Source organism: Oncorhynchus nerka, linkage group LG17 (assembly GCF_034236695.1).
Source record: "Oncorhynchus nerka isolate Pitt River linkage group LG17, Oner_Uvic_2.0, whole genome shotgun sequence".
Classification (NCBI taxonomy): domain Eukaryota; kingdom Metazoa; phylum Chordata; class Actinopteri; order Salmoniformes; family Salmonidae; genus Oncorhynchus; species Oncorhynchus nerka.
The window spans coordinates 22,833,273-22,858,220 of NC_088412.1; the positions used below are offsets into that span (position 1 = coordinate 22,833,273).

General features: G+C 44.2%; 1 protein-coding gene across 1 annotated transcript in view; it reads right to left on the minus strand.

The window, feature by feature from the left end:
• Positions 1-799: 799 nt before the first annotated feature.
• LOC115144900 (transmembrane protein 59-like) overlaps positions 800-24,948 on the minus strand; it is a 40,489-nt gene continuing 16,340 nt past the window's right edge. Inside the window, exons 5-8 of the mRNA XM_029686019.2 lie at positions 5,882-5,987; positions 5,164-5,284; positions 4,926-5,043; positions 800-3,216 (exon numbers count right to left, since the gene is read on the minus strand). Of these exons, the coding sequence (XP_029541879.1) occupies positions 3,058-3,216; positions 4,926-5,043; positions 5,164-5,284; positions 5,882-5,987 (504 nt within the window). The 3' untranslated portion in view covers positions 800-3,057. The remainder of the gene's footprint in view (positions 3,217-4,925; positions 5,044-5,163; positions 5,285-5,881; positions 5,988-24,948) is intronic.

Here is a 24,948-nt window from a genome sequence, read left to right on the forward strand (position 1 = left end):
TAGGTTTGAAATTCTCACAGGAAAATCATAACCTTGCAGATATAACAAGTCAAACAACAAAACATGATGTTTGAATATAACCTGGTGAAAGATCGAATGACATTATTAGACAGTGTACCGACAGTATCATTTGAATCAGAATGCACAAGGCAATAACAGCTAAATAGACACAATGAAAACAGTGAGGAGCTTTAGCGCCACCATGTGGATAAAAATGCCAAAAATCTCTACATTTTCTACCCATTCTTTCTTAAGTGTATAATGATAATCATTTGGAGTTTCTTCTGAACTAGTATCCATGAGAACAAGCTATTAAAAAAAATCAATAAGTTGACCCTTTATATTTCAGCCACCCAGCGCTGTGTGTGTCTTTTGTCTGGACAGAAGGGTTTCAAATGAGTTCCAGATGCATTTGGTAGGGCTCCCTCACTAAAATGTCTCTCATGGGAGTGCAGAGACTGAAATAACACACAAACACAATGACAGTCTGGGGAGATCTTGTACATGAAACGTTTAGTAGGATTTTACAACCAAAAAAGAACAATAGAGAATTAACAAATCGAAAATACTAGTGGTGTATGACCTACAAGTATGTGATTATATTGATCTCTTGTTGATATTTAATATCCTTAATGAAGTATTTGAATCTATGGAAGGAAGTGGAAAGATGTTTCTTACATTGATATGGTATAAGAACATCTTAAATCTGAATGGAACTACCAGTACAAGTCATTCCATAATTGATCATGCATAGATGAGATACACGTGTACTGACATAAAACCCACAAAGTAATCTCCATTATGTTTAACATGAAAACACTTTATTCGTCATGTCGTATATCATTTCATTGAAAACAAATCGATAAAAAGGAACCGTTACAGTTTGAAACTCCTATCACTAGCTACATGAACTTTCACTTGAACCAGGACTGATATTGAATGGTTTATAGATATATCCATCTTGTTTCTTTCCCAAACTTAAATCATGAGATTATTATCATAACATTCTATACAACATTTAAATAGAAACACAAAAATCACAAGTCTATATTAGTTTCCTGCTACTGAGATGGGTGGTTTAATGTAATGTGTTGTAGCATACTAGCATGCACTGTGACTAGGCAAAATCAAAATATAGCTCATTGACTGTGTAACTTGAAAACAAAGGTCTATTCTAAAAGCCTTGCATTGCGCATCACATTGGTCATCCCTTCATTATGAGCTCGTATAGAATACAGAACCATCTCCTAGAAAGTGCATGACACATTTCATAGCTAATAGGTGTAACTCTTGAGGAGATACAATAATAACACAATAATATTAGTCTTATTATTAGTCTCTTTTCAAATCTGTAAAAAGGGCTACAATGTTTTATTACAGTCATAACAATAGGAAAGATTTGGATGGATGAGCATTTACATAGCACTTCAATTACACTATCAAACAGGTACTTTATGCTATTGGTTCTGAATAAATACACAAAGGCATAAATAAATAAATACACCAAGCACTGTTTTGATTTTCCTCAAACACACGCAAATGCGCGCAAATACACACACACACACACACACACACACACACACACACACACACACACACACACACACACACACACACACACACACAGCTGTGGGTGACCCAGCCAACATAATTTGAGCACAATTCCTTTGTCTGCCAAATGTCTGAATTGAATGAAATGGAGTATTCAAAACTTCTTCAGGATTGGTGGGTCCCCTGCGGGATGGTTGAACTAATGTAGGCTAATGCCAGAAAATGTTCAAGGACATAGACATATCTGATATTGGCAGAAAGCTTATATTCTTGTTAATCTAACTGCACTGTCCAATTTACAGTAGCTATTACAGTGAAATAATCCCATGCTATTGTTTGAGGAGAGTGCACAGTTTTGAACATGAAAAGTTATTAATAAACAAATTAGGCACATTTGGATCTTGATACAACATTTTGAACAGAAATGCAATGGTTCCTTGGATCAGTCTAATACTTTGCGCACACACTGCTCCCATTTAGTGGCCAGAATCTAAATTGCAACTGGGCTGGAATAATACATTATGGCCTTTCTCTTGCATTTCAAAGATGATGGTAGAGAAAAACTGTTTTTTTCTTTCTTTGTATTATCTTTTACCAGATCTAATGTTATATTCTCCTACATTCCTTTAACATTTCCACAAACTTCCTTTTGTGTGTTTCCTTTCAAATGGTACCAAGAATATGCACATGCTTGCTTCAGGGCCTGAGCTACAGGCAGTTAGATTTTGGCATGTCATTGTAGGCAAAAATTTAAAAAAGTGGCCAATTCATAAGAGGTTTTAATCTGATATGAGAATTCTCTTTCATTCAGTGTGAGGAAAATAAGATGTATTATGTATATTTGCTTCTCACAGTTGACGTCAGTCAAACTCAAACACATCAAACACAGGTGAACACTGGTAGCTATTGTCTCCTGCAGCGTTCACAAGGTACCTTTCAAAGCATTTTGAATATCTCAATTGCTTTTATTTCTCTGCAAGTCACCAATTAATTCCAAAAGTATGTAAGAGCATGAGGAAAACAGTTATTCACCTTCAATTTGAATCCTTGTGTTCTTTTTCTATCCCCTTGTACATCAAAAGCTTGGAAAGCTTTCAGCGCTCATTCACCTGTTCTCCTTAACTCTCTCACAGGCAGAACTAAGTAGTTACATTTAATAGTTCAACTGTCTATTAAATAAGCCTTAAGCAATTGCAGTGTCAAGTATAAAATGATAGGTACAAGAAGGTGGTGACAATTTGATCTCGAAGCTCTTAGTGAGGTTTAACAATGGACAGCATGAATCTACAAAATCAGTATTCTACACAGAGACAAGCACAACAGGCTAACATCTGATGGGCAGACTCGCTAGAGAAAGACGAGACAAACCTGTAGTGAAGGGATGGTGCCATGCATCTATAGAAAATCTGGTGTGAATGTTGGTGTGTTTCTGTTCTCCATCTTTTACTGAGGGAGGTTTTACGAAAACGTTACCCCAGAAAGCACTGATCCTATCCCATTGGTCCCCTAGAGAGATGTCTTGTTGATGTCAACCTTGACTGGAAGTGGTCCTGCCTCCTCGCTCTCCTCTGGTTGGTCGATGGCTACAGCAATCACAGGGGTCAGATGGTAGGGGTTGACCTTCTGGACGTCATCAAGAAACTCCTTGTCTCCGTTGATGCTCAGCTGGAAAAAGGAATCAGTTATTCATTCAAATCGATAGAAATGTTCCCATTGTCTCTAGGAGTAATTCCCGCACAGGTAAACACATGCCATTTAAGATAACACTTGAGTGAGTTAACAATTAAAGATGCAGTCCGGGATCTTAAGCACTAACATATCATAAAATGTTTTTTGTTTTTTTGCGAGACCACATACAGCGGCAAGAAAAAGTAAGTGAACCCATTAGAATTATCTGGATTTCTGCATAAATTGGTCATAAAATTTCATCTGATCTTCATCTAAGTCACAACAACAGACAAACACAGTCTGCTTAAACTAATAACACACAAATTCTTGGATTTTTCTTGTCTATATTGAATACATCATTTAAACATTCACAGTGTACGTAGGTTGGAAAAAGTATGTGAACCTCCAGGCTAATGACCTCTCCAAAAGCTATTTGGAGTCAGAAGTCAGCTAACCTGGAGTCCAATCAATGAGACGAGATTGGAGTTGGTTAGAGCTGCCTTGCACTAGAAAAACACAAATTTGAGTTTGCTAGAAGAAGCATTGCCTGATGTGAACCATGCCTTGAACAAAAGAGATCTCAGAAGACCTAATATTAAGAATTGTTGACTTGCATAAAGCTGAAAAGGGTTACAAAAGTATCTCTAAAAGCCTTGATGTTCATCAGTCCACGGTAAGACAAATTGTCTATAAATGGAGAAAGTTCAGCACTGTTGCAACTCTCCCTAGGAGTGGCCGTCCTGCAAAGATGACTGTAAAAGCACAGCACAGAATGCTCAATGAGGTTAAGAAGAATCCTAGAGTGTCAGCTAAAGACTTACAGAAATCTCTGGATCATGCTAACCTCTCTGTTGACGAGTCTACGATACGTAAAACACTAAACAAGGATGGTGTTCGTGGGAGGACACCACAGAAGAAGCCACTGCTGTCCAAAAAAAACATTGCTGCACGTCTGAAGTTCGCAAAAGAGCATCTGGATGTCCCACAGTGTTACTGGCAAAATATTCTATGGACAGATTAAACTAAAGTTGAGTTTTTTGGAAGGAACACACCACACTATGTGTGGAGAAAAAATGGCACAGCACACCAACATCAAAACCTCATCCCAACTGTAAAGTATGGTGGAGGGAGCATCATGGTTTGGAGCTGCTTTGCTGCCTCATGGCCTGGACAGCTTGCGATCATCTACGGGAAAATGAATTTCCAAGTTTAGACATTTTTCAGGAGAATGTAAGGCTATCTATCCGCCAATTGAAGCTCAGAAGATGGGTGATGCAACAGGACAACGACCCAAAACACAGAATGAAATCAACAACAGAAGAAATTACACCTACTGGAGTGGCGCAGTCAGAGTCCTGACCTCAACCTGATTGAGATGCTGTGGCATGACCTCAAGAGAGCGGTTCACACCAGACATCCCAAGAATATTGTTGAACTGAAACAGTTTTGTAAAGAGGAATGGTCAAAAATTCCTCATGACCATTGTGCAGGTCTGATCCGCAACTACGGAAAACGTTTGGATGAGGTTATTTAATGGAGGGTCAACCAGTTTTCCCACCCTGCACTATGAATGATTACACGGTGTGTTCAATAAAGACACGAAAACATATAATTGTTTGTGTGTTATTAGTTTAAGCAGACTGTGTTTTGTCTATTGTTGTGACTTAGATGAAAATCAGATAAAATTGTATGACCAATGTGTTTACCTGTGTTTTGATGTGCTGTTCAGGTGCAGTGACAAGGCTGGCACAGCTCAGCCACAACATCACCATGATGGACAGGAAGAGACAGGCAGCCAAGATCCAACGAGGCAGCCCAGAGCGCCTGAGAGAAAGGGGAGGATTAGGTAATGATACAGGCAATACAACTCAGAGGACCTCTAAATCAGAGGGCGCAAATGGGTTGATATGGGCAGATGACTATTCTTGTTCAATATCTCTTCACCTTGACATGCATCCCAGGAAGTCATGTTCAGCGGTTAGGTCTTCCGTATGTTGCTGGACTGCTGGGTGCTTGCCCTTGCCTCCCGCCTTGGCTGCTACCTTCTCCCCATGTCCTTTCACACCTGCACAGAGGTGAATACTAATGAGCAACAGACTTTATGAGGAAGTGTAACAAATGTAACCTAATTTCACCCCTCTGGAGATCAATAAAGCATAATCAATTCAATGTAATCCTCCTTTAATGCATTGTATACTATATATTCTACAGCAGCGGTTCCCAACTACATTCAGCTGCGGGCCCATTTTTCTTCAGCAGATGATCCGGGGGCCGGAACATAATTTTCAAATAATTTGTACACTGCAAATTGACCGCAAGAAGCACAAACGGATATAGTATTTGACAAAAACATTATACTTTCAAACGTTGTTTACATTGGGATAAGATCACGTCTCTATTTCTGAGTGGAAATACTTGAGAACAGATTTCCAAAGTTAAAACAACTTGGAGCTGATTTCCTGGTGTTTTGACAGTCTTTTATGTCCAACAATGACAAACGAGTTTTGTTTTGATTTTGCAAATTAAACAAATAAATTCACCCCCGGGCCAAATTCGGCTCTCAGGCCACAAGTTGGGGAACCCTGTCCTACAGGTCTTCTGATGTTTTGTACATTATGGGTGTCAGTGTGTGACAGAGCTGCATGCCACCATGGGGTCTCACCATGGGGTCTCTGTGTGTGGGAGTGAATCTGTGGCCAGGGCTTGTCTGCCACATTGGAGTGGGGAGCCTGCAGCTCCGGCAGAGTGTACTCGATCTCCGGCTGGCTCTGGGAGGAACAACAAACAAAGTCAATTCAGGAACTAGTAATTTCACTGAGAAAGAGACAGAAAATGATCTGTTTAACACAGTGAGGTTAAACCATAAAGAAGCCTGGACTAAGAATACTCAATGAACAGCTAAACGACTGAGAGAAATAGACATACCTGTAGACTTAGGTATAGAGTATACTGCCAAATGAACTCAAACAAAAAGGGGACTTGCTCATTATAGGAGAACATTGTATTTTCACATAATGTGTTCTGTTGCAAGCCAGGCATTGTATACCTCATCCATCTGTAAAATGAAGACAGATGAACTTCCAAACGGTACAAAACTGTAATAATCTATTCACACCTTATAATGGCAGTTCAGGTGTAGATTCTAATGAGCAGATTGTATTGACTGTTCTTTCGCACACCAGTGGAGTTTTAAATCAGCATTTCTTTCTCTCTTACTTCATTAAAGGACACCCTTGTTGCCCATTGCGGAGTCTGTCGGTTAGCTGCTCAAGAGCACCACCATTTACCCTCTCTGAGGGGAGTGAAAAGGCCACTTGACTGGAAAAAGTGTCTGAAAAGAGGCCTTAAAAACAGTGTCCTACAGTATGTGAGCGAATATGCATCACTTGTGTGAAGACAGACTTAATCCCTGTGTACACACACACACACACACACACACTCTCTCGGCAGAGGCATTATTGTGCCTTTCATTATGGGGACAGTGTTTTTGGCTTACCCTGGAGAACTCATTCAAATCGGATTTTGGTTATCCTCTACTGAACCTTTCCCAACAACAAGACACAGGCAGCATCAGCGCTCGGCGCTCTCAGCAGAAGGAGGACTGCAAGGGGATCGATGTATGCATCGGCGGCTTGATGTTGTTTTCTTCTAAACGGACGAAGCAGGCGTTTAGCTGGTCCAGGAGTGAAGTGTCGGTGTCTGGCCTTCCCTTTATAATCCGTGATTGTCTGGAGTCCCTGCCACATACTTCTCGTGTCTGAGCCGTTGAATGGTGACCCCACTTTGTTCTTGTACTGCCGTTTTGCCTCTTTGATTGCCTTACAGAGGTCGTAGCTGCACTTCCATGTTCCCAGTCACCTTGAATGCGGTGATTCATACTTTCAGTTTTGTGCGAATTCTGCCATCTATCCACGGTTTTTGGTTTTGATCAATTCTAATCGGCAGAGTGGGAACAACATCCTCTATGGAATTCCAGATAAACCCAATTACCGAGTCAGTGTAGAAATTAGAGGTCTACCGATTATGATTTTTCAATGCAGATACCGGTTATTGGAGGACCAAAAAAAGTCGATACCGATTAATCGGCCGATTTTTAAAAATGTATTTGTAATAATGACAATTACAACAATACTGAATGAACACTTATTTTAACTTAATATAATACATCAATAAAATCAATTTAGCCTCAAATAAATAATGAAACATGTTAAATTTGGGTTAAATAATGCAAAAAAGTTTAAGTTTAAGTTCTGTCACGTTCTGACCATCGTTCTTGTGTGTTTTCATTGTTTTAGTGTTGGTCAGGACGTGAGCTGGGTGGGCATTCTATGTTGTGTGTCTGGTTTGTCTATTTCTATGTTTGGCCTGATATGGTTCTCAATCAGAGGCAGGTGTTAGTCATTGTCTCTGATTGGGAACCATATTTAGGTAGCCTGTTTTGTGTTGGGTTTTGTGGGTGGTTGTCTCCTGTGTCAGTGTTTGTACCACACGGGACTGTTTCGGGTTTTCATGTTTCTTGTTTTGTAGTCTATTTCATGTATAGTTTCGTTATTAAAAGAACCATGAATTATAACTACGCTGCGTCTTGGTCCGATCCCTGCTACACCTCTTTTTCAGAGGAAGAGGAAGAAGAGAACAGTTACAGAACCACCCACCACAACAGGACCAAGCGGCGTGGTGACAAGCAGCCAGCATCACAAGACTCATGGACTTGGGTACAGATATTGAACGGAGAGGGACCCTGGGCACAGGCTGGGGAATATCGCCGCCCCAAAGCAGAGCTGGAGGCAGCGAAAACAGAGAGGCGGCATTACAAGGAGCAGGAGAGGCAGCGATGTCAGGATTTCGGGACATGGGAGCAAAATCTGGACTACACAACTTGGGAAGAGAGACAGGTGGGCGGTCGATCCAGGGAGAGTGCCGGAGCCCGCCTGGGATTCGATGGAGCAGTGCGAGGAAGGTTACAGGAGAATGAGGTTGGCGAAGCGAGCACGGAGGCGCGGTAGGAAGCCCGAGAGTCAGCCCCCAAAATTTCTTGGGGGGGCACACAGGGAGTATGGCGAAGCCAGGCAGGAGACCTGCGCCAACTTCCTGTGCTTACCGGAGAGCGAGAGAGACCGGGCAGGCACCGTGTTATGCTGTGGAGTGCATAGTGTCTCCAGTGCGGGTGCATAGCCCGGTGCGGTACATACCAGCTCCTCTTATCGGCCGGGCTAGAGTGGGCATCGAGCCAGGTAAGGTTGGGCAGGCTCGATGCTCAAGAGCTCCAGTGCACCTGCACGGTCCGGTCTATCCAGTGCCACCTACACGCACCAGCCCTCCGGTGGCAGCCCCCCGCACCAGGCTTCCTATGCGTGTCCAGAGCCCAGTACTCCCTGTTTCTCCTCCCTGCACTCACCCTGAGGTGCGTGTCCTCGGCCCAGTACCACCAGTGCCGGCACCATGCATCAGGCCTATAGTGCGTCTCGCCTGTCCAGCGCTGCTAGAGCCTTCCTCCTCTCCGGCACAGCCGGAGTCTCCCGCCTGTCCGGCGCTGCCAGACCTCCCGCCCCTCATTCCAGAGGCGCCAGAGCTCCTCAGTCCAGCGCTGCCAGAGCCTTCCTCTCCAGCGCTGCCAGAGCCTTCCTCTCCAGCGCTGCCAGAGCTTTCCTCTCCAGCGTTGCCGGAGCTTCCCGTCTGCCCAGCGCCATCAGAGTTGCCAGTCTGCCCAGCGCCGCCTGAGCCACCCGTCTGCCCAGGGCCGCCAGTGCTGCCAGTCTGCCCAGCGCCGCCAGTACCGCCAGTCTGCAAGGAGCCGCCAGTGCCGCCAGTCAGCCAGGATCAGCCAGTCTGCCAGGATCCGTCAGATCCGCCATTCAGCCAGGATCCGCCAGTCACTCAGGATCTGCCAGAACTGCCAGTCAGCCAGGATCTGCCAGAACTGCCAGTCAGCCAGGATCTGCCAGAGCCGTCAGTCAGCCAGGATCCGCCAGTCTGCCAGGATCCGCCAGTCAGCCAGGATCTTCCAGATCCGCCATTCAGCCAGGATCTTCCAGATCCGCCATTCAGCCAGGATCCGCCATTCAACCAGGATCTGCCAGTCAGCCAGGATCTGCCAGAACTGCCAGTCAGCCAGGATCTCCGGAACCGCCAGTCAGCCAGGATCTGCCAGAGCTATCAACCTGCCTGAGCTTCCTCTCGGTCCCGAGCTTCCTCTCGGTCCCGAGCTTCCTCTCGGTCCCGAGCTTCCTCTCGGTCCCGAGCTTCCCCTCGGTCCCGAGCTACCCCTCGGTCCTGAGCTACCTCAGTCCCGAGCTGCCCCTCAGTCCGGAGCTGCCCCTCAGTCCAGTGGGGCCCGTTGTTAGGGTTCCTAGGCCAAGGTCAGTGGCGAGGGTCGCCACTCAAGGGACGCTAAGGAGGTGGACTAAGACAATTATGGAGTGGGGTCCACGTCCAGGGCAAAAGCCGCCACCGCGGACAGATGCCCACCCAGACCCTCCTCTATAGGTTTAGGTTGTGCGGTCGGAGTCCGCACCTTGGAGGGGGGGTACTGTCACGTTCTGACCATCGTTCTTGTGTGTTTTCCTTGTTTTAGTGTTGGTCAGGACGTGAGCTGGGTGGGCATTCTATGTTGTGTGTCTGGTTTGTCTATTTCTATGTTTGGCCTGATATGGTTCTCAATCAGAGGCAGGTGTTAGTCATTGTCTCTGATTGGGAACCATATTTAGGTAGCCTGTTTTGTGTTGGGTTTTGTGGGTGGTTGTCTCCTGTGTCAGTGTTTGTACCACACGGGACTGTTTCGGATTTTCATGTTTCTTGTTTTGTAGTCTATTTCATGTATAGTTTCGTTATTAAAAGAACCATGAATTATAACTACGCTGCGTCTTGGTCCGATCCCTGCTACACCTCTTCTTCAGAGGAAGAGGAAGAAGAGAACTATGTAAGAAAGCTAACATTTCAGTTCCTTGCTCAGAACATGAGAACATATGAAAGCTGGTGGTTCCTTTTAACATGAGTCTTCAATATTCCCAGGTAAGAAGTTTTAGGTTGTAGTTATTATAGGAATTATAGGACTATTTCTCTCTATACCATTTGTATTTCATTAACCTTTGACTATTGGATGTTCTTATAGGCACTTTAGTATTGCCAGTGTAACAGTATAGCTTCCGTCCCTCTCCTCGCTCCTCCCTGGGCTCGAACCAGCAACACAACGACAACAGCCACCCTCGAAGCAGCGTTACCCATGCAGAGCAAGGGGAACAACTACTCCAAGTCTCAGAGCGAGTGACGTTTGAAACGCTATTAGCGCGCACCCCGCTAACTAGCTAGCCATTTCACATTGGTTACACCAGCCTCATCTCGGGAGTTGATAGGCTTGAAGTCACAAACAGCGCAATACTTGACGCACACCGAAGAGCTGCTGGCAAAGCGCACTAAAGTGCTGTTTGAATGAATGCTTACGAGCCTGCTGCTGCCTACCACCGCTCAGTCAGATACTTGTATGCTTGTATGCTCAGTCAGATTATATGCAACGCAGGACACGCTAGATAATATCTAGTAATATCATCAACCATGTGTAGTTAACCTGTGATTATGATTGATTGTTTTTTTAAAGATAAGTTTAATGCTAGCTAGCAACTTACCTTGGCTTACTGCATTCGCGTAACAGGCAGTCTCCTTGTGGAGTGCAACGAGAGGCAGGTGGTTATTGCGTTGGACTAGTTAACTGTAAGGTTGCAAGATTGGATCTCCCGAGCTGACAAGGTGAAAATCTGTCGTTCTGCCCCTGAACAAGGCAATTAACCCACCGTTCCTAGGCCGTCATTGAAAATAAGAATGTGTTCCTAACGGACTTGCCTAGTTAAATAAAGGTGTTACAATATATATATATGAAAACTTGAAATAGGCCCTAATTAATCGTCCATTCCAGACCTCTAGTAGAGATGGGTTAGCTGACAAAGTCACGAAAACGATGCGCACTTTCAATGGGGAAAAAGTGGTTTTCTGGAGGACCAGATAGCTAGCAACAATGACAATAAACTGCCATGTGGGGAATCGCAAGTGACTCGTTTCATCTTGTTTTGAGGTGTTTTGACTGATTTCATGTCAGTGCTAATATGTCAAAAACCACTAGCTCGCTAATCAACAACTGTAAAGATGTATTTGAGACAAGTTCTCATTGTGCAAATGTCTTTATGTTTTCAATAAACATTGGAGACAATGTTAATGAACAAAAATAGAAACACAACATGGAACAATTTCAAAGATTTTACTGAGTTAAAGTTCAAGTAAGGAAATCAGTCAATTTAAATAAATTCATTAGGCCCTAATCTATAGATTTCACATGACTGGGAATACAGATATGCACCTGTTGGTCACAGACACCTGAAAACGAATGTAGGAGCGTGAATCAGAAAACCAGTCAGTGTGACACATCTCCTTCACATAGAGTTGATCAGGCTGTTGTGGAATTTGGAACGTTGTCCCACTCCTCTTCAATCGCTGTATGAAGTTGCTGGATACTGGCGGGAACTGGAACACGCTGTCATACACATCCATCCAGAGCATCCCAAACATGTTCAATGGGTGACATGTCTGGTGAGTATGCAGGCCATGGAAGAACTGGGACATTTTCAGCTTCCAGGAATTGTGTACAGATCCTTGCGACATGGGACCATGTATTATCATGCTAAAACATGGCACGACAATGGGCCTCAGGATCTTGTCATGGTCTCTCTGTGCATTAATATTGTCATAGATAAAATGCAATTGTGTTCATTGTCCTTAGCTTATGCCTGCACATGCCATAATCCCACCACCACCATGGGGCACTCTGTTCACAACAGCACACTGCTCACCCACACGACGCCATACGCCATCTGCCTGGTACAGTTGAAACCGGGATTCATCCGTGAAGAACACACTTTTCGAGTGTGCTAGTGGCCATCGAAGGGGAGCATTTGCCCACTAAAGTCAGTTACAAAGCCTAACTGCAGTCAGGTCAAGACCCTGTTGAGGATGACAACCATGCAGATGAGCTTCCCTGAGACTGTCTGACAGTTTGTGCAGAAATTCTTCAGTTGTGCAAATGTTTCATCAGCTGTCTGGGGGGCTGGTCTCAGATGATCCCGCAGGTGAAGAACCCGGATGTGGAGGTTTTTGGCTGGCGTTGTTACACTCTGCGGTTGTGAGGCCGGTAGGATGTACTGCCAAATTCTTTAAAATGACGTTGGAGGCGGCTTATGGATTATTAAATGAACATTAGATTCTCTGGACGTTCCTGCAGTCGGCATGCCAATTGCACACTCCCTCAAAACTTGAGACATCTGTAGCATTGTGCTGTGTGACAAAACTGCACATTTTAGAGTGGCCTTTTATTGTCCCCTGCACAAGGTGGACCTGTGTAATGATCATGCTGTTTAATCAGCTTCTTGATATGCCACACCTGTCAGGTGGATGGATTATCTTGGCAAAGGAGAAATGCTCACTAACAGGGAAGTAAACACATTTGTGCACAAAATGTGAAAGAAAGAAGCTTTTTGTGCATGTGGAAATGTTCTGGGATATTTTATTTAAGCTCATGAAATATGGTACCAACACTTTACATGTTGCGTTTATATTTTTGTTCAGTGTAGTTTACATGTTGTCAACAATCTAAGCCAAGGGCGTCTGTTTTGCCCCATAGTTGCATGCTCCGTTGATACTATTCTCAGAGGCAACCTGGAACATTTCCCAGTCCGCATGATGAAAACAATCTTGAAGCATAGATTCCGATTGGTCAGACCAACGATAAACAGTCCTTACCACAGGAGCTTCCTGTTTAAGTTTCTGCCTATAGGTGGTGAGGAGCAGAATGGAGACGTGATCTGTTTTGCCGAAGGAAAGGCGGGGGAGGGCAATGATCCAGTAAGGCTGCCGGCCCAGAAGGCATCCCAAGCCGTGTCCTCAGAGCATGTGCAGACCAGCTGGCTAAAGTGTTTACGGACATATTCAATCTCTCCATATCCCAGTCTGTTGTCACCACTTGCTTAAAGATGTTCACCATTGTTCCTGTACCCAAGAAAGCAAAGATGTCATGTCCTGACCATTGAAAACCTGTATTTTCTATGGTAGAGTAGGTCAGGCCGTGACTAGTTTTTTTTTGTTCTAGTTTATATTTTCTATGTGGGGTTCTAGGTTTGACTTTCTATGTTGGTGATTTGTATGATTCCCAATTAGAGGCAGCTGGTTATCGTTGTCTCTAATTGGGGATCATACTTAAGTAGAATTTTTTTCCACCTGTGGGTTATGGGATATTGTTTATGTATAGGGATATTGTTGAGTTGGTGGAGGATGCACGGATTTTGCCCAAAGGAACGTGTTGTCAGTTTGGTGCCACCTGAAGTCCGGAACCTCTTGCGACGGTAAACGGTCCGTAACTTCAAGGTCCATGGCTGGAGCCGCAGGCTGAGCGGGTACTTCATCCCGCACCAGAGCCGCCCCCGATGCTGGCGGATGAGTGGGTACTTCATCCCGCACCAGAGCCGCCCCCGATGCTGGCGGATGAGTAGGTACTTGGCCCCGCACCAGAGCTGCCACCGCCACTAGACCCCCCCCCCCCCTAACCCCCCCTTTTTGTTTCAGGTTTTGCGGTCGGAGTCCGCACCTTTGGGGTGGGGGGGGTTACTGTCACGTCCTGACCATAGAAAACCTGCATTTTCTATGGTAGAGTAGGTCAGGGCGTGACTAGGAGTTGTTGTTCTAGTTTATATTTTCTGTGGGGTTCTAGGTTTGATTTTATGTTGGTGATTTGTATGATTCCCAATTAGAGGCAGCTGGTTATCGTTGTCTCTAATTGGGGATCATACTTAAGTAGCATTTTTTTCCACCTGTGGGTTATGGGATATTGTTTATGTTTAGTGTGTTTGAGCACTACGTAGCCACGGGTCTTTGTAAGTTTTGTTATTTTGTTTTCAGTTTCACTTATTCATTAAAAGATGTGGAACTATACTCACGCTGCGCCTTGGTCCGATCATTATTACGAACGACGGGACAGAAGGTAACTGAACTAAATTAATATCGCCCCGTAGCTCTCACTTCTGTCATCATGAAGTGCTTTGAGAGGCTAGTTAAGGACTATATAATCTCCACCTTACCTGACACCCTAGACCCACTAAAATTCGCATATCGCTCCAACAGATCCGCGGACAACAGTCACTATTGCATTGCACTGCCCTATGTAAGAATGCTGTTAATCAACTACAGCTCAGCCTTCAAAGCCATAGTGCCCTCCCAGCTCATCATTAATCTCAGGGCCTTTGGTCTGAACCCCTCCCTGTGCAACTGGGTCCTGGACTTCCTGATGGGCTGACTCCAAGTGGTGAAGGCAGGTAACAACACCACCACACTGATCCTTGACACGTGGGCCCCACAGGGGTGCGTGGTGCTCAGCCCCTTCCTATACTATCTGTTCACCCATGACTGCGTGGCCATTCACGTCTCCAATTCAATCATCAAGTTTGATGACCAGACTGGTCACAAGAAAGAACCGTTGATTTCGGACGCTTGAAAAGGTTCTGAGGATGTCAATATATGGCTCCCCCCAACCCCCAAAAATTATGGCAGAGCACTAGGCTCAGTGCCAGAGTACGCTGTTTAGACGATTACGCCACAGCAGTTTACAATTCTCTAGCAAGCAGGGAGAGTACTTGATGTTTTAAGCCTTCCCCAAACCATAGCCCTAACCTTAACCACTCAGAATGAATAGCTAAACTTAACCCTTTGAGTTGTTTCTGTAACCAAGCTGAATTAACACTGTAACCAAGCTGAATTAACACTGTAACCAAGCTGAATTAACACTGTAACCAAGCTGAATTAAAGTGTAAAAAGAAAAAAAGACGTGCCTCCAATTACGGCAAATTCCTAAGTAAAACTACAAGATCAGGTTGTGGTGACGACAGTTGTAGGCCTGATTGTAGCTCCCTCCAGTAACCAATAAGATCAGGTTGTGGTGACGACAGTAGTAGGCCTGATTGTAGCTCCCTCCAGTAACCAATAAGATCAGGTTGTGGTGACGACCGTGGTAGGCCTGATTGTAGCTCCCTCCAGTAACCAATAAGATCAGGTTGTGGTGACGACAGTTGTAGGCCTGATTGTAGCTCCCTCCAGTAACCAATAAGATCAGGTTGTGGTGACGACAGTGGTAGGCCTGATTGTAGCTCCCTCCAGTAACCAATAAGATCAGGTTGTGGTGATGACAGTTGTAGGCCTGATTGTAGCTCCCTCCAGTAACCAATAAGATCAGGTTGTGACGACGACAGTTGTAGGCCTGATTGTAGCTCCCTCCAGTAACCAATAAGATCAGGTTGTGGTGATGACAGTTGTAGGCCTGATTGTAGCTCCCTCCAGTAACCAATACCTAATTGGCTGCTTATTACAGAAGGGAGGAAATCAAAAACTTCACACTTCTTATTCCTGGCATGAATTCACACTTCATCCTTAATTATTATAACGTTACCCTCCTAACATACACCTTTCAACCGTTAGGAACTACACCGATGACAGGAAAAACCTAGCTAACACAGCGTGGGACTGCCTTCACTCCATAAGTGTGTTTCTACCATAATAATCCCCATTACAACAGTTCTTAGCAAGTTCAGCTTGTCCATTTCCCCGCATAGCGAACACAGAAACAATTCAAACAAAAGCAATGACAGACTGACAGGTTAACTGTTTGTTACACTGACTACCAACAACGATGAGACAGCCTACTGGGAGGAGGTGAGATCCCTGGTGAAGTGGTGCAAGGAAAATAACTTCTCCCGCAACGTCAAGAAAACGAAGGAGCTGATCGTGGACTACAGGAGACCGCAGAGAGAGCACACCCCCATCCACATCGATGGGGCCGCAGTGGAGACGGTCAAAAGCTCCAAGTTCCTAGGAGTGCACATCACTGGCAACCTGAAATGATCCCTTCACACAGCGTGGTGAATTAGGCGCAACAACTCCTCTTCAATCTCAGGAGGCTGAAGAAATTTGTCTTGGACCCTAAAACCTCAAACTTCTACAGATGCACAATTGAGAGCATCCTGTTGGGCTGTATCACCGCCTAGTACAGCAATTGCACCATCCACAATCGCAGGGCTCTCCACCTCTATATCAGGTATCAGAGGAAGGCCCAAAAAATTGCCAAAGACCCCAGCCACCCAAGTATAGACTGTACACTTTGCTACCGTCTGGCAAACAGGCTCCGAGACAGCTTCAACCCCCAATCTATAATACTGCTAAATAGCCAGACTACTATAAATAGTAAATTAATGGAACCCGAACTAGAGTAAATCAGTGCAGCTATCTTGCACTGACCCTACACACACTCACTAGCACGCAGGGCTATCCAACCCTGTTTATGGAGAGCTACCCTAATGGAGGTTTTTGCTCCAACCTCAGCTGTAACTAAGCTCATTCAACTAATCAACCAAGTAATTATTAGAATCAGGTGTGCTAGATTAGAGTTGGAGCGAAAACCTACAGGATGGTAGCTCTCCAGGAACAGGGTTGGAGAGCCCTTCACTAGATTATATATACACACCATGTACACTCACTCACACACATTACATTGACACTCCCACACAAAACCCACACACATTTACATACACATACACACATAACACACACACACTTTTACACTTATCATTTGCTGCTGCTACTCTGTTCTTTGTTTTACTCTTATTATTCTCTATCCTGATGCCCAGTCACTGTACCCTGGGCAGTGACTGGCTCGGGGTAATTCTATTTGCTCCGTTCTAGCCATTATTATGAGCCGCTCTCCCTTCAGTAGCCTCCTGTGATATCTACCTGAAATACCTTGTACTTCTGCACATTGATCTGGTACTGGTACTCCCTGTATATAGCTCCACATTGATCTGGTACTGGTACTCCCTGTATATAGCTCCACATTGATCTGGTACTGGTACTCCTTGTATATAGCTCCACATTGATATGGTACTGGTACTCCTTGTATATAGCTCCACATTGATATGGTACTGGTACTCCTTGTATATAGCTCCACATTGATCTGGAACTGGTACTCCCTGTATATAGCTCCACATTGATCTGGTACTGGTACTCCTTGTATATAGCTCCACATTGATCTGGTACTGGTACTCCCTGTATATAGCTCCACATTGATCTGGTACTGGTACTCCCTGTATATAGCTCCACATTGATCTGGTACTCCCTGTATATAGCTCCACATTGATCTGGTACTCCCTGTATATAGCTCCACATTGATCTGGTACTGGTACTCCCTGTATATAGCTCCACATTGATCTGGTACTGGTACTCCTTGTATATAGCTCCACATTGATCTGGTACTGGTACTCCCTGTATATAGCTCCACATTGATCTGGTACTGGTACTCCCTGTATATAGCTCCACATTGATCTGGTACTGGTACTCCCTGTATATAGATCCACATTGATCTGGTACTGGTACTCCTTGTATATAGCTCCACATTGATCTGGTACTAGCACTCCCTGTATATAGCTCCACATTGATCTGGTACTCCCTGTATATAGCTCCACATTGATCTGGTACTCCCTGTATATAGCTCCACATTGATCTGGCACTCCCTGTATATAGCTCCACATTGATCTGGTACTGGTACTCCCTGTATATAGCTCCACATTGATCTGGTACTGGTACTCCCTGTATATAGCTCCACATTGATCTGGTACTGGTACTCCTCCCTGTATATAGCTCCACATTGATCTGGTACTCCCTGTATATAGCTCCACATTGATCTGGTACTCCCTGTATATAGCTCCACATCGATCTGGTACTGGTACTCCTTGTATATAGCTCCACATTGATCTGGTACTGGTACTCCCTGTATATAGCTCCACATTGATCTGGTACTGGTACTCCTTGTAAATAGCTCCACATTGATCTGGTACTCCCTGTATATAGCTCCACATTGATCTGGTACTGGTACTCCTTGTATATAGCTCCACATTGATCTGGTACTGGTACTCCTTGTATATAGCTCCACATTGATCTGGTACTGGTACTCCTTGTAAATAGCTCCACATTGATCTGGTACTCCCTGTATATAGCTCCACATTGATCTGGTACTGGTACTCCTTGTATATAGCTCCACATTGATCTGGTACTGGTACTCCTTGTAAATAGCTCCACATTGATCTGGTACTCCCTGTATATAGCTCCACATTGATCTGGTACTGGTACTCCCTGTATATAGCTCCACATTGATCTGGTACTCCTTGTATATAGCTCCACATTGATCTGGTACTGGTACTCCTTGTATATAGCTCCACATTGATCTGGTACTGGTACTCCTTGTATATAGCTCCACATTGATCTGGTACTGGTACTCCTTGTATATAGCTCCACATTGATCTGGTACTGGTACTCCTTGTATATAGCTCCACATTGATCTGGTACTGGTACTCCCTGTATATAGCTCCACATTGATCTGGTACTGGTACTCCCTGTATATAGCTCCACATTGATCTGGTACTGGTACTCCCTGTATATAGCTCCACATTGATCTGGTACTGGTACTCCTTGTATATAGCTCCACATTGATCTGGTACTGGTACTCCTTGTATATAGCTCCACATTGATCTGGTACTGGTACTCCCTGTATATAGCTCCACATTGATCTGGTACTGGTACTCCCTGTATATAGCTCCACATTGATCTGGTACTGGTACTCCCTGTATATAGCTCCACATTGATCTGGTACTGGTACTCCCTGTATATAGCTCCACATTGATCTGGTACTGGTACTCCTTGTATATAGCTCCACATTGATCTGGTACTGGTACTCCCTGTATATAGCTCCACATTGATCTGGTACTGGTACTCCTGTATATAGCTCCACATTGATCTGGTACTGGTACTCCTTGTATATAGCTCCACATTGATCTGGTACTGGTACTCCTGTATATAGCTCCACATTGATCTGGTACTGGTACTCCCTGTATATAGCTCCACATTGATCTGGTACTGGTACTCCCTGTATATAGCTCCACATTGATCTGGTACTGGTACTCCTTGTATATAGCTCCACATTGATCTGGTACTGGTACTCCTTGTATATAGCTCCACATTGATCTGGTACTGGTACTCCCTGTATATAGCTCCACATTGATCTGGTACTGGTACTCCCTGTATATAGCTCCACATTGATCTGGTACTGGTACTCCCTGTATATAGCTCCACATTGATCTGGTACTGGTACTCCCTGTATATAGCTCCACATTGATCTGGTACTGGTACTCCTTGTATATAGCTCCACATTGATCTGGTACTGGTACTCCCTGTATATAGCTCCACATTGATCTGGTACTGGTACTCCTTGTATATAGCTCCACATTGATCTGGTACTGGTACTCCTTGTATATAGCTCCACATTGATCTGGTACTGGTACTCCCTGTATATAGCTCCACATTGATCTGGTACTGGTACTCCCTGTATATAGCTCCACATTGATCTGGTACTGGTACTCCCTGTATATAGCTCCACATTGATCTGGTACTGGTACTCCTTGTATATAGCTCCACATTGATCTGGTACTGGTACTCCTTGTATATAGCTCCACATTGATCTGGTACTGGTACTCCCTGTATATAGCTCCACATTGATCTGGTACTGGTACTCCCTGTATATAGCTCCACATTGATCTGGTACTGGTACTCCCTGTATATAGCTCCACATTGATCTGGTACTGGTACTCCCTGTATATAGCTCCACATTGATCTGGTACTGGTACTCCTTGTATATAGCTCCACATTGATCTGGTACTGGTACTCCCTGTATATAGCTCCACATTGATCTGGTACTGGTACTCCCTGTATATAGCTCCACATTGATCTGGTACTGGTACTCCTTGTATATAGCTCCACATTGATCTGGTACTGGTACTCCCTGTATATAGCTCCACATTGATCTGGTACTGGTACTCCCTGTATATAGCTCCACATTGATCTGGTACTGGTACTCCCTGTATATAGCTCCACATTGATCTGGTACTGGTACTCCTTGTATATAGCTCCACATTGATCTGGTACTGGTACTCCCTGTATATAGCTCCACATTGATCTGGTACTGGTACTCCCTGTATATAGCTCCACATTGATCTGGTACTCCCTGTATATAGCTCCACATTGATCTGGTACTCCCTGTATATAGCTCCACATTGATCTGGTACTGGTACTCCCTGTATATAGCTCCACATTGATCTGGTACTGGTACTCCTTGTATATAGCTCCACATTGATCTGGTACTGGTACTCCCTGTATATAGCTCCACATTGATCTGGTACTCCCTGTATATAGCTCCACATTGATCTGGTACTGGTACTCCCTGTATATAGCTCCACATTGATCTGGTACTGGTACTCCCTGTATATAGCTCCACATTGATCTGGTACTGGTACTCCTTGTATATAGCTCCACATTGATCTGGTACTAGCACTCCCTGTATATAGCTCCACATTGATCTGGTACTCCCTGTATATAGCTCCACATTGATCTGGTACTCCCTGTATATAGCTCCACATTGATCTGGTACTCCCTGTATATAGCTCCACATTGATCTGGCACTCCCTGTATATAGCTCCACATTGATCTGGTACTGGTACTCCCTGTATATAGCTCCACATTGATCTGGTACTGGTACTCCCTGTATATAGCTCCACATTGATCTGGTACTGGTACTCCCTGTATATAGCTCCACATTGATCTGGTACTCCCTGTATATAGCTCCACATTGATCTGGTACTCCCTGTATATAGCTCCACATTGATCTGGTACTGGTACTCCTTGTATATAGCTCCACATTGATCTGGTACTGGTACTCCCTGTATATAGCTCCACATTGATCTGGTACTGGTACTCCTTGTAAATAGCTCCACATTGATCTGGTACTCCCTGTATATAGCTCCACATTGATCTGGTACTGGTACTCCTTGTATATAGCTCCACATTGATCTGGTACTGGTACTCCTTGTATATAGCTCCACATTGATCTGGTACTGGTACTCCTTGTAAATAGCTCCACATTGATCTGGTACTCCCTGTATATAGCTCCACATTGATCTGGTACTGGTACTCCTTGTATATAGCTCCACATTGATCTGGTACTGGTACTCCTTGTAAATAGCTCCACATTGATCTGGTACTCCCTGTATATAGCTCCACATTGATCTGGTACTGGTACTCCTGTATATAGCTCCACATTGATCTGGTACTCCTTGTATATAGCTCCACATTGATCTGGTACTGGTACTCCTTGTATATAGCTCCACATTGATCTGGTACTGGTACTCCTTGTATATAGCTCCACATTGATCTGGTACTGGTACTCCTTGTATATAGCTCCACATTGATCTGGTACTGGTACTCCTTGTATATAGCTCCACATTGATCTGGTACTGGTACTCCCTGTATATAGCTCCACATTGATCTGGTACTGGTACTCCTGTATATAGCTCCACATTGATCTGGTACTGGTACTCCCTGTATATAGCTCCACATTGATCTGGTACTGGTACTCCTTGTATATAGCTCCACATTGATCTGGTACTGGTACTCCTTGTATATAGCTCCACATTGATCTGGTACTGGTACTCCCTGTATATAGCTCCACATTGATCTGGTACTGGTACTCCCTGTATATAGCTCCACATTGATCTGGTACTGGTACTCCCTGTATATAGCTCCACATTGATCTGGTACTGGTACTCCCTGTATATAGCTCCACATTGATCTGGTACTGGTACTCCTTGTATATAGCTCCACATTGATCTGGTACTGGTACTCCTGTATATAGCTCCACATTGATCTGGTACTGGTACTCCTGTATATAGCTCCACATTGATCTGGTACTGGTACTCCTTGTATATAGCTCCACATTGATCTGGTACTGGTACTCCCTGTATATAGCTCCACATTGATCTGGTACTGGTACTCCCTGTATATAGCTCCACATGGATCTGGTACTGGTACTCCCTGTATATAGCTCCACATTGATCTGGTACTGGTACTCCTTGTATATAGCTCCACATTGATCTGGTACTGGTACTCCTTGTATATAGCTCCACATTGATCTGGTACTGGTACTCCTGTATATAGCTCCACATTGATCTGGTACTGGTACTCCCTGTATATAGCTCCACATTGATCTGGTACTGGTACTCCCTGTATATAGCTCCACATTGATCTGGTACTGGTACTCCCTGTATATAGCTCCACATTGATCTGGTACTGGTACTCCTTGTATATAGCTCCACATTGATCTGGTACTGGTACTCCCTGTATATAGCTCCACATTGATCTGGTACTGGTACTCCTTGTATATAGCTCCACATTGATCTGGTACTGGTACTCCTTGTATATAGCTCCACATTGATCTGGTACTGGTACTCCCTGTATATAGCTCCACATTGATCTGGTACTGGTACTCCCTGTATATAGCTCCACATTGATCTGGTACTGGTACTCCCTGTATATAGCTCCACATTGATCTGGTACTGGTACTCCTTGTATATAGCTCCACATTGATCTGGTACTGGTACTCCTTGTATATAGCTCCACATTGATCTGGTACTGGTACTCCCTGTATATAGCTCCACATTGATCTGGTACTGGTACTCCCTGTATATAGCTCCACATTGATCTGGTACTGGTACTCCCTGTATATAGCTCCACATTGATCTGGTACTGGTACTCCCTGTATATAGCTCCACATTGATCTGGTACTGGTACTCCTTGTATATAGCTCCACATTGATCTGGTACTGGTACTCCCTGTATATAGCTCCACATTGATCTGGTACTGGTACTCCCTGTATATAGCTCCACATTGATCTGGTACTGGTACTCCTTGTATATAGCTCCACATTGATCTGGTACTGGTACTCTTGTATATAGCTCCACATTGATCTGGTACTGGTACTCCTTGTATATAGCTCCACATTGATCTGGTACTGGTACTCCCTGTATATAGCTCCACATTGATCTGGTACTGGTACTCCCTGTATATAGCTCCACATTGATCTGGTACTGGTACTCCTTGTATATAGCTCCACATTGATCTGGTACTGGTACTCCTTGTATATAGCTCCACATTGATCTGGTACTGGTACTCCCTGTATATAGCTCCACATTGATCTGGTACTGGTACTCCCTGTATATAGCTCCACATTGATCTGGTACTGGTACTCCCTGTATATAGCTCCACATTGATCTGGTACTGGTACTCCCTGTATATAGCTCCACATTGATCTGGTACTGGTACTCCTTGTATATAGCTCCACATTGATCTGGTACTGGTACTCCCTGTATATAGCTCCACATTGATCTGGTACTGGTACTCCTGTATATAGCTCCACATTGATCTGGTACTGGTACTCCTTGTATATAGCTCCACATTGATCTGGTACTGGTACTCCTGTATATAGCTCCACATTGATCTGGTACTGGTACTCCCTGTATATAGCTCCACATTGATCTGGTACTGGTACTCCTTGTATATAGCTCCACATTGATCTGGTACTGGTACTCCCTGTATATAGCTCCACATTGATCTGGTACTGGTACTCCTTGTATATAGCTCCACATTGATCTGGTACTGGTACTCCTTGTATATAGCTCCACATTGATCTGGTACTGGTACTCCCTGTATATAGCTCCACATTGATCTGGTACTGGTACTCCCTGTATATAGCTCCACATTGATCTGGTACTGGTACTCCCTGTATATAGCTCCACATTGATCTGGTACTGGTACTCCCTGTATATAGCTCCACATTGATCTGGTACTGGTACTCCTTGTATATAGCTCCACATTGATCTGGTACTGGTACTCCCTGTATATAGCTCCACATTGATCTGGTACTGGTACTCCTTGTATATAGCTCCACATTGATCTGGTACTGGTACTCCTTGTATATAGCTCCACATTGATCTGGTACTGGTACTCCCTGTATATAGCTCCACATTGATCTGGTACTGGTACTCCCTGTATATAGCTCCACATTGATCTGGTACTGGTACTCCCTGTATATAGCTCCACATTGATCTGGTATTGGTACTCCTTGTATATAGCTCCACATTGATCTGGTACTGGTACTCCTTGTATATAGCTCCACATTGATCTGGTACTGGTACTCCCTGTATATAGCTCCACATTGATCTGGTACTGGTACTCCCTGTATATAGCTCCACATTGATCTGGTACTGGTACTCCCTGTATATAGCTCCACATTGATCTGGTACTGGTACTCCCTGTATATAGCTCCACATTGATCTGGTACTGGTACTCCTTGTATATAGCTCCACATTGATCTGGTACTGGTACTCCCTGTATATAGCTCCACATTGATCTGGTACTGGTACTCCCTGTATATAGCTCCACATTGATCTGGTACTGGTACTCCTTGTATATAGCTCCACATTGATCTGGTACTGGTACTCCCTGTATATAGCTCCACATTGATCTGGTACTGGTACTCCCTGTATATAGCTCCACATTGATCTGGTACTGGTACTCCCTGTATATAGCTCCACATTGATCTGGTACTGGTACTCCTTGTATATAGCTCCACATTGATCTGGTACTGGTACTCCTTGTATATAGCTCCACATTGATCTGGTACTGGTACTCCCTGTATATAGCTCCACATTGATCTGGTACTGGTACTCCTGTATATAGCTCCACATTGATCTGGTACTGGTACTCCCTGTA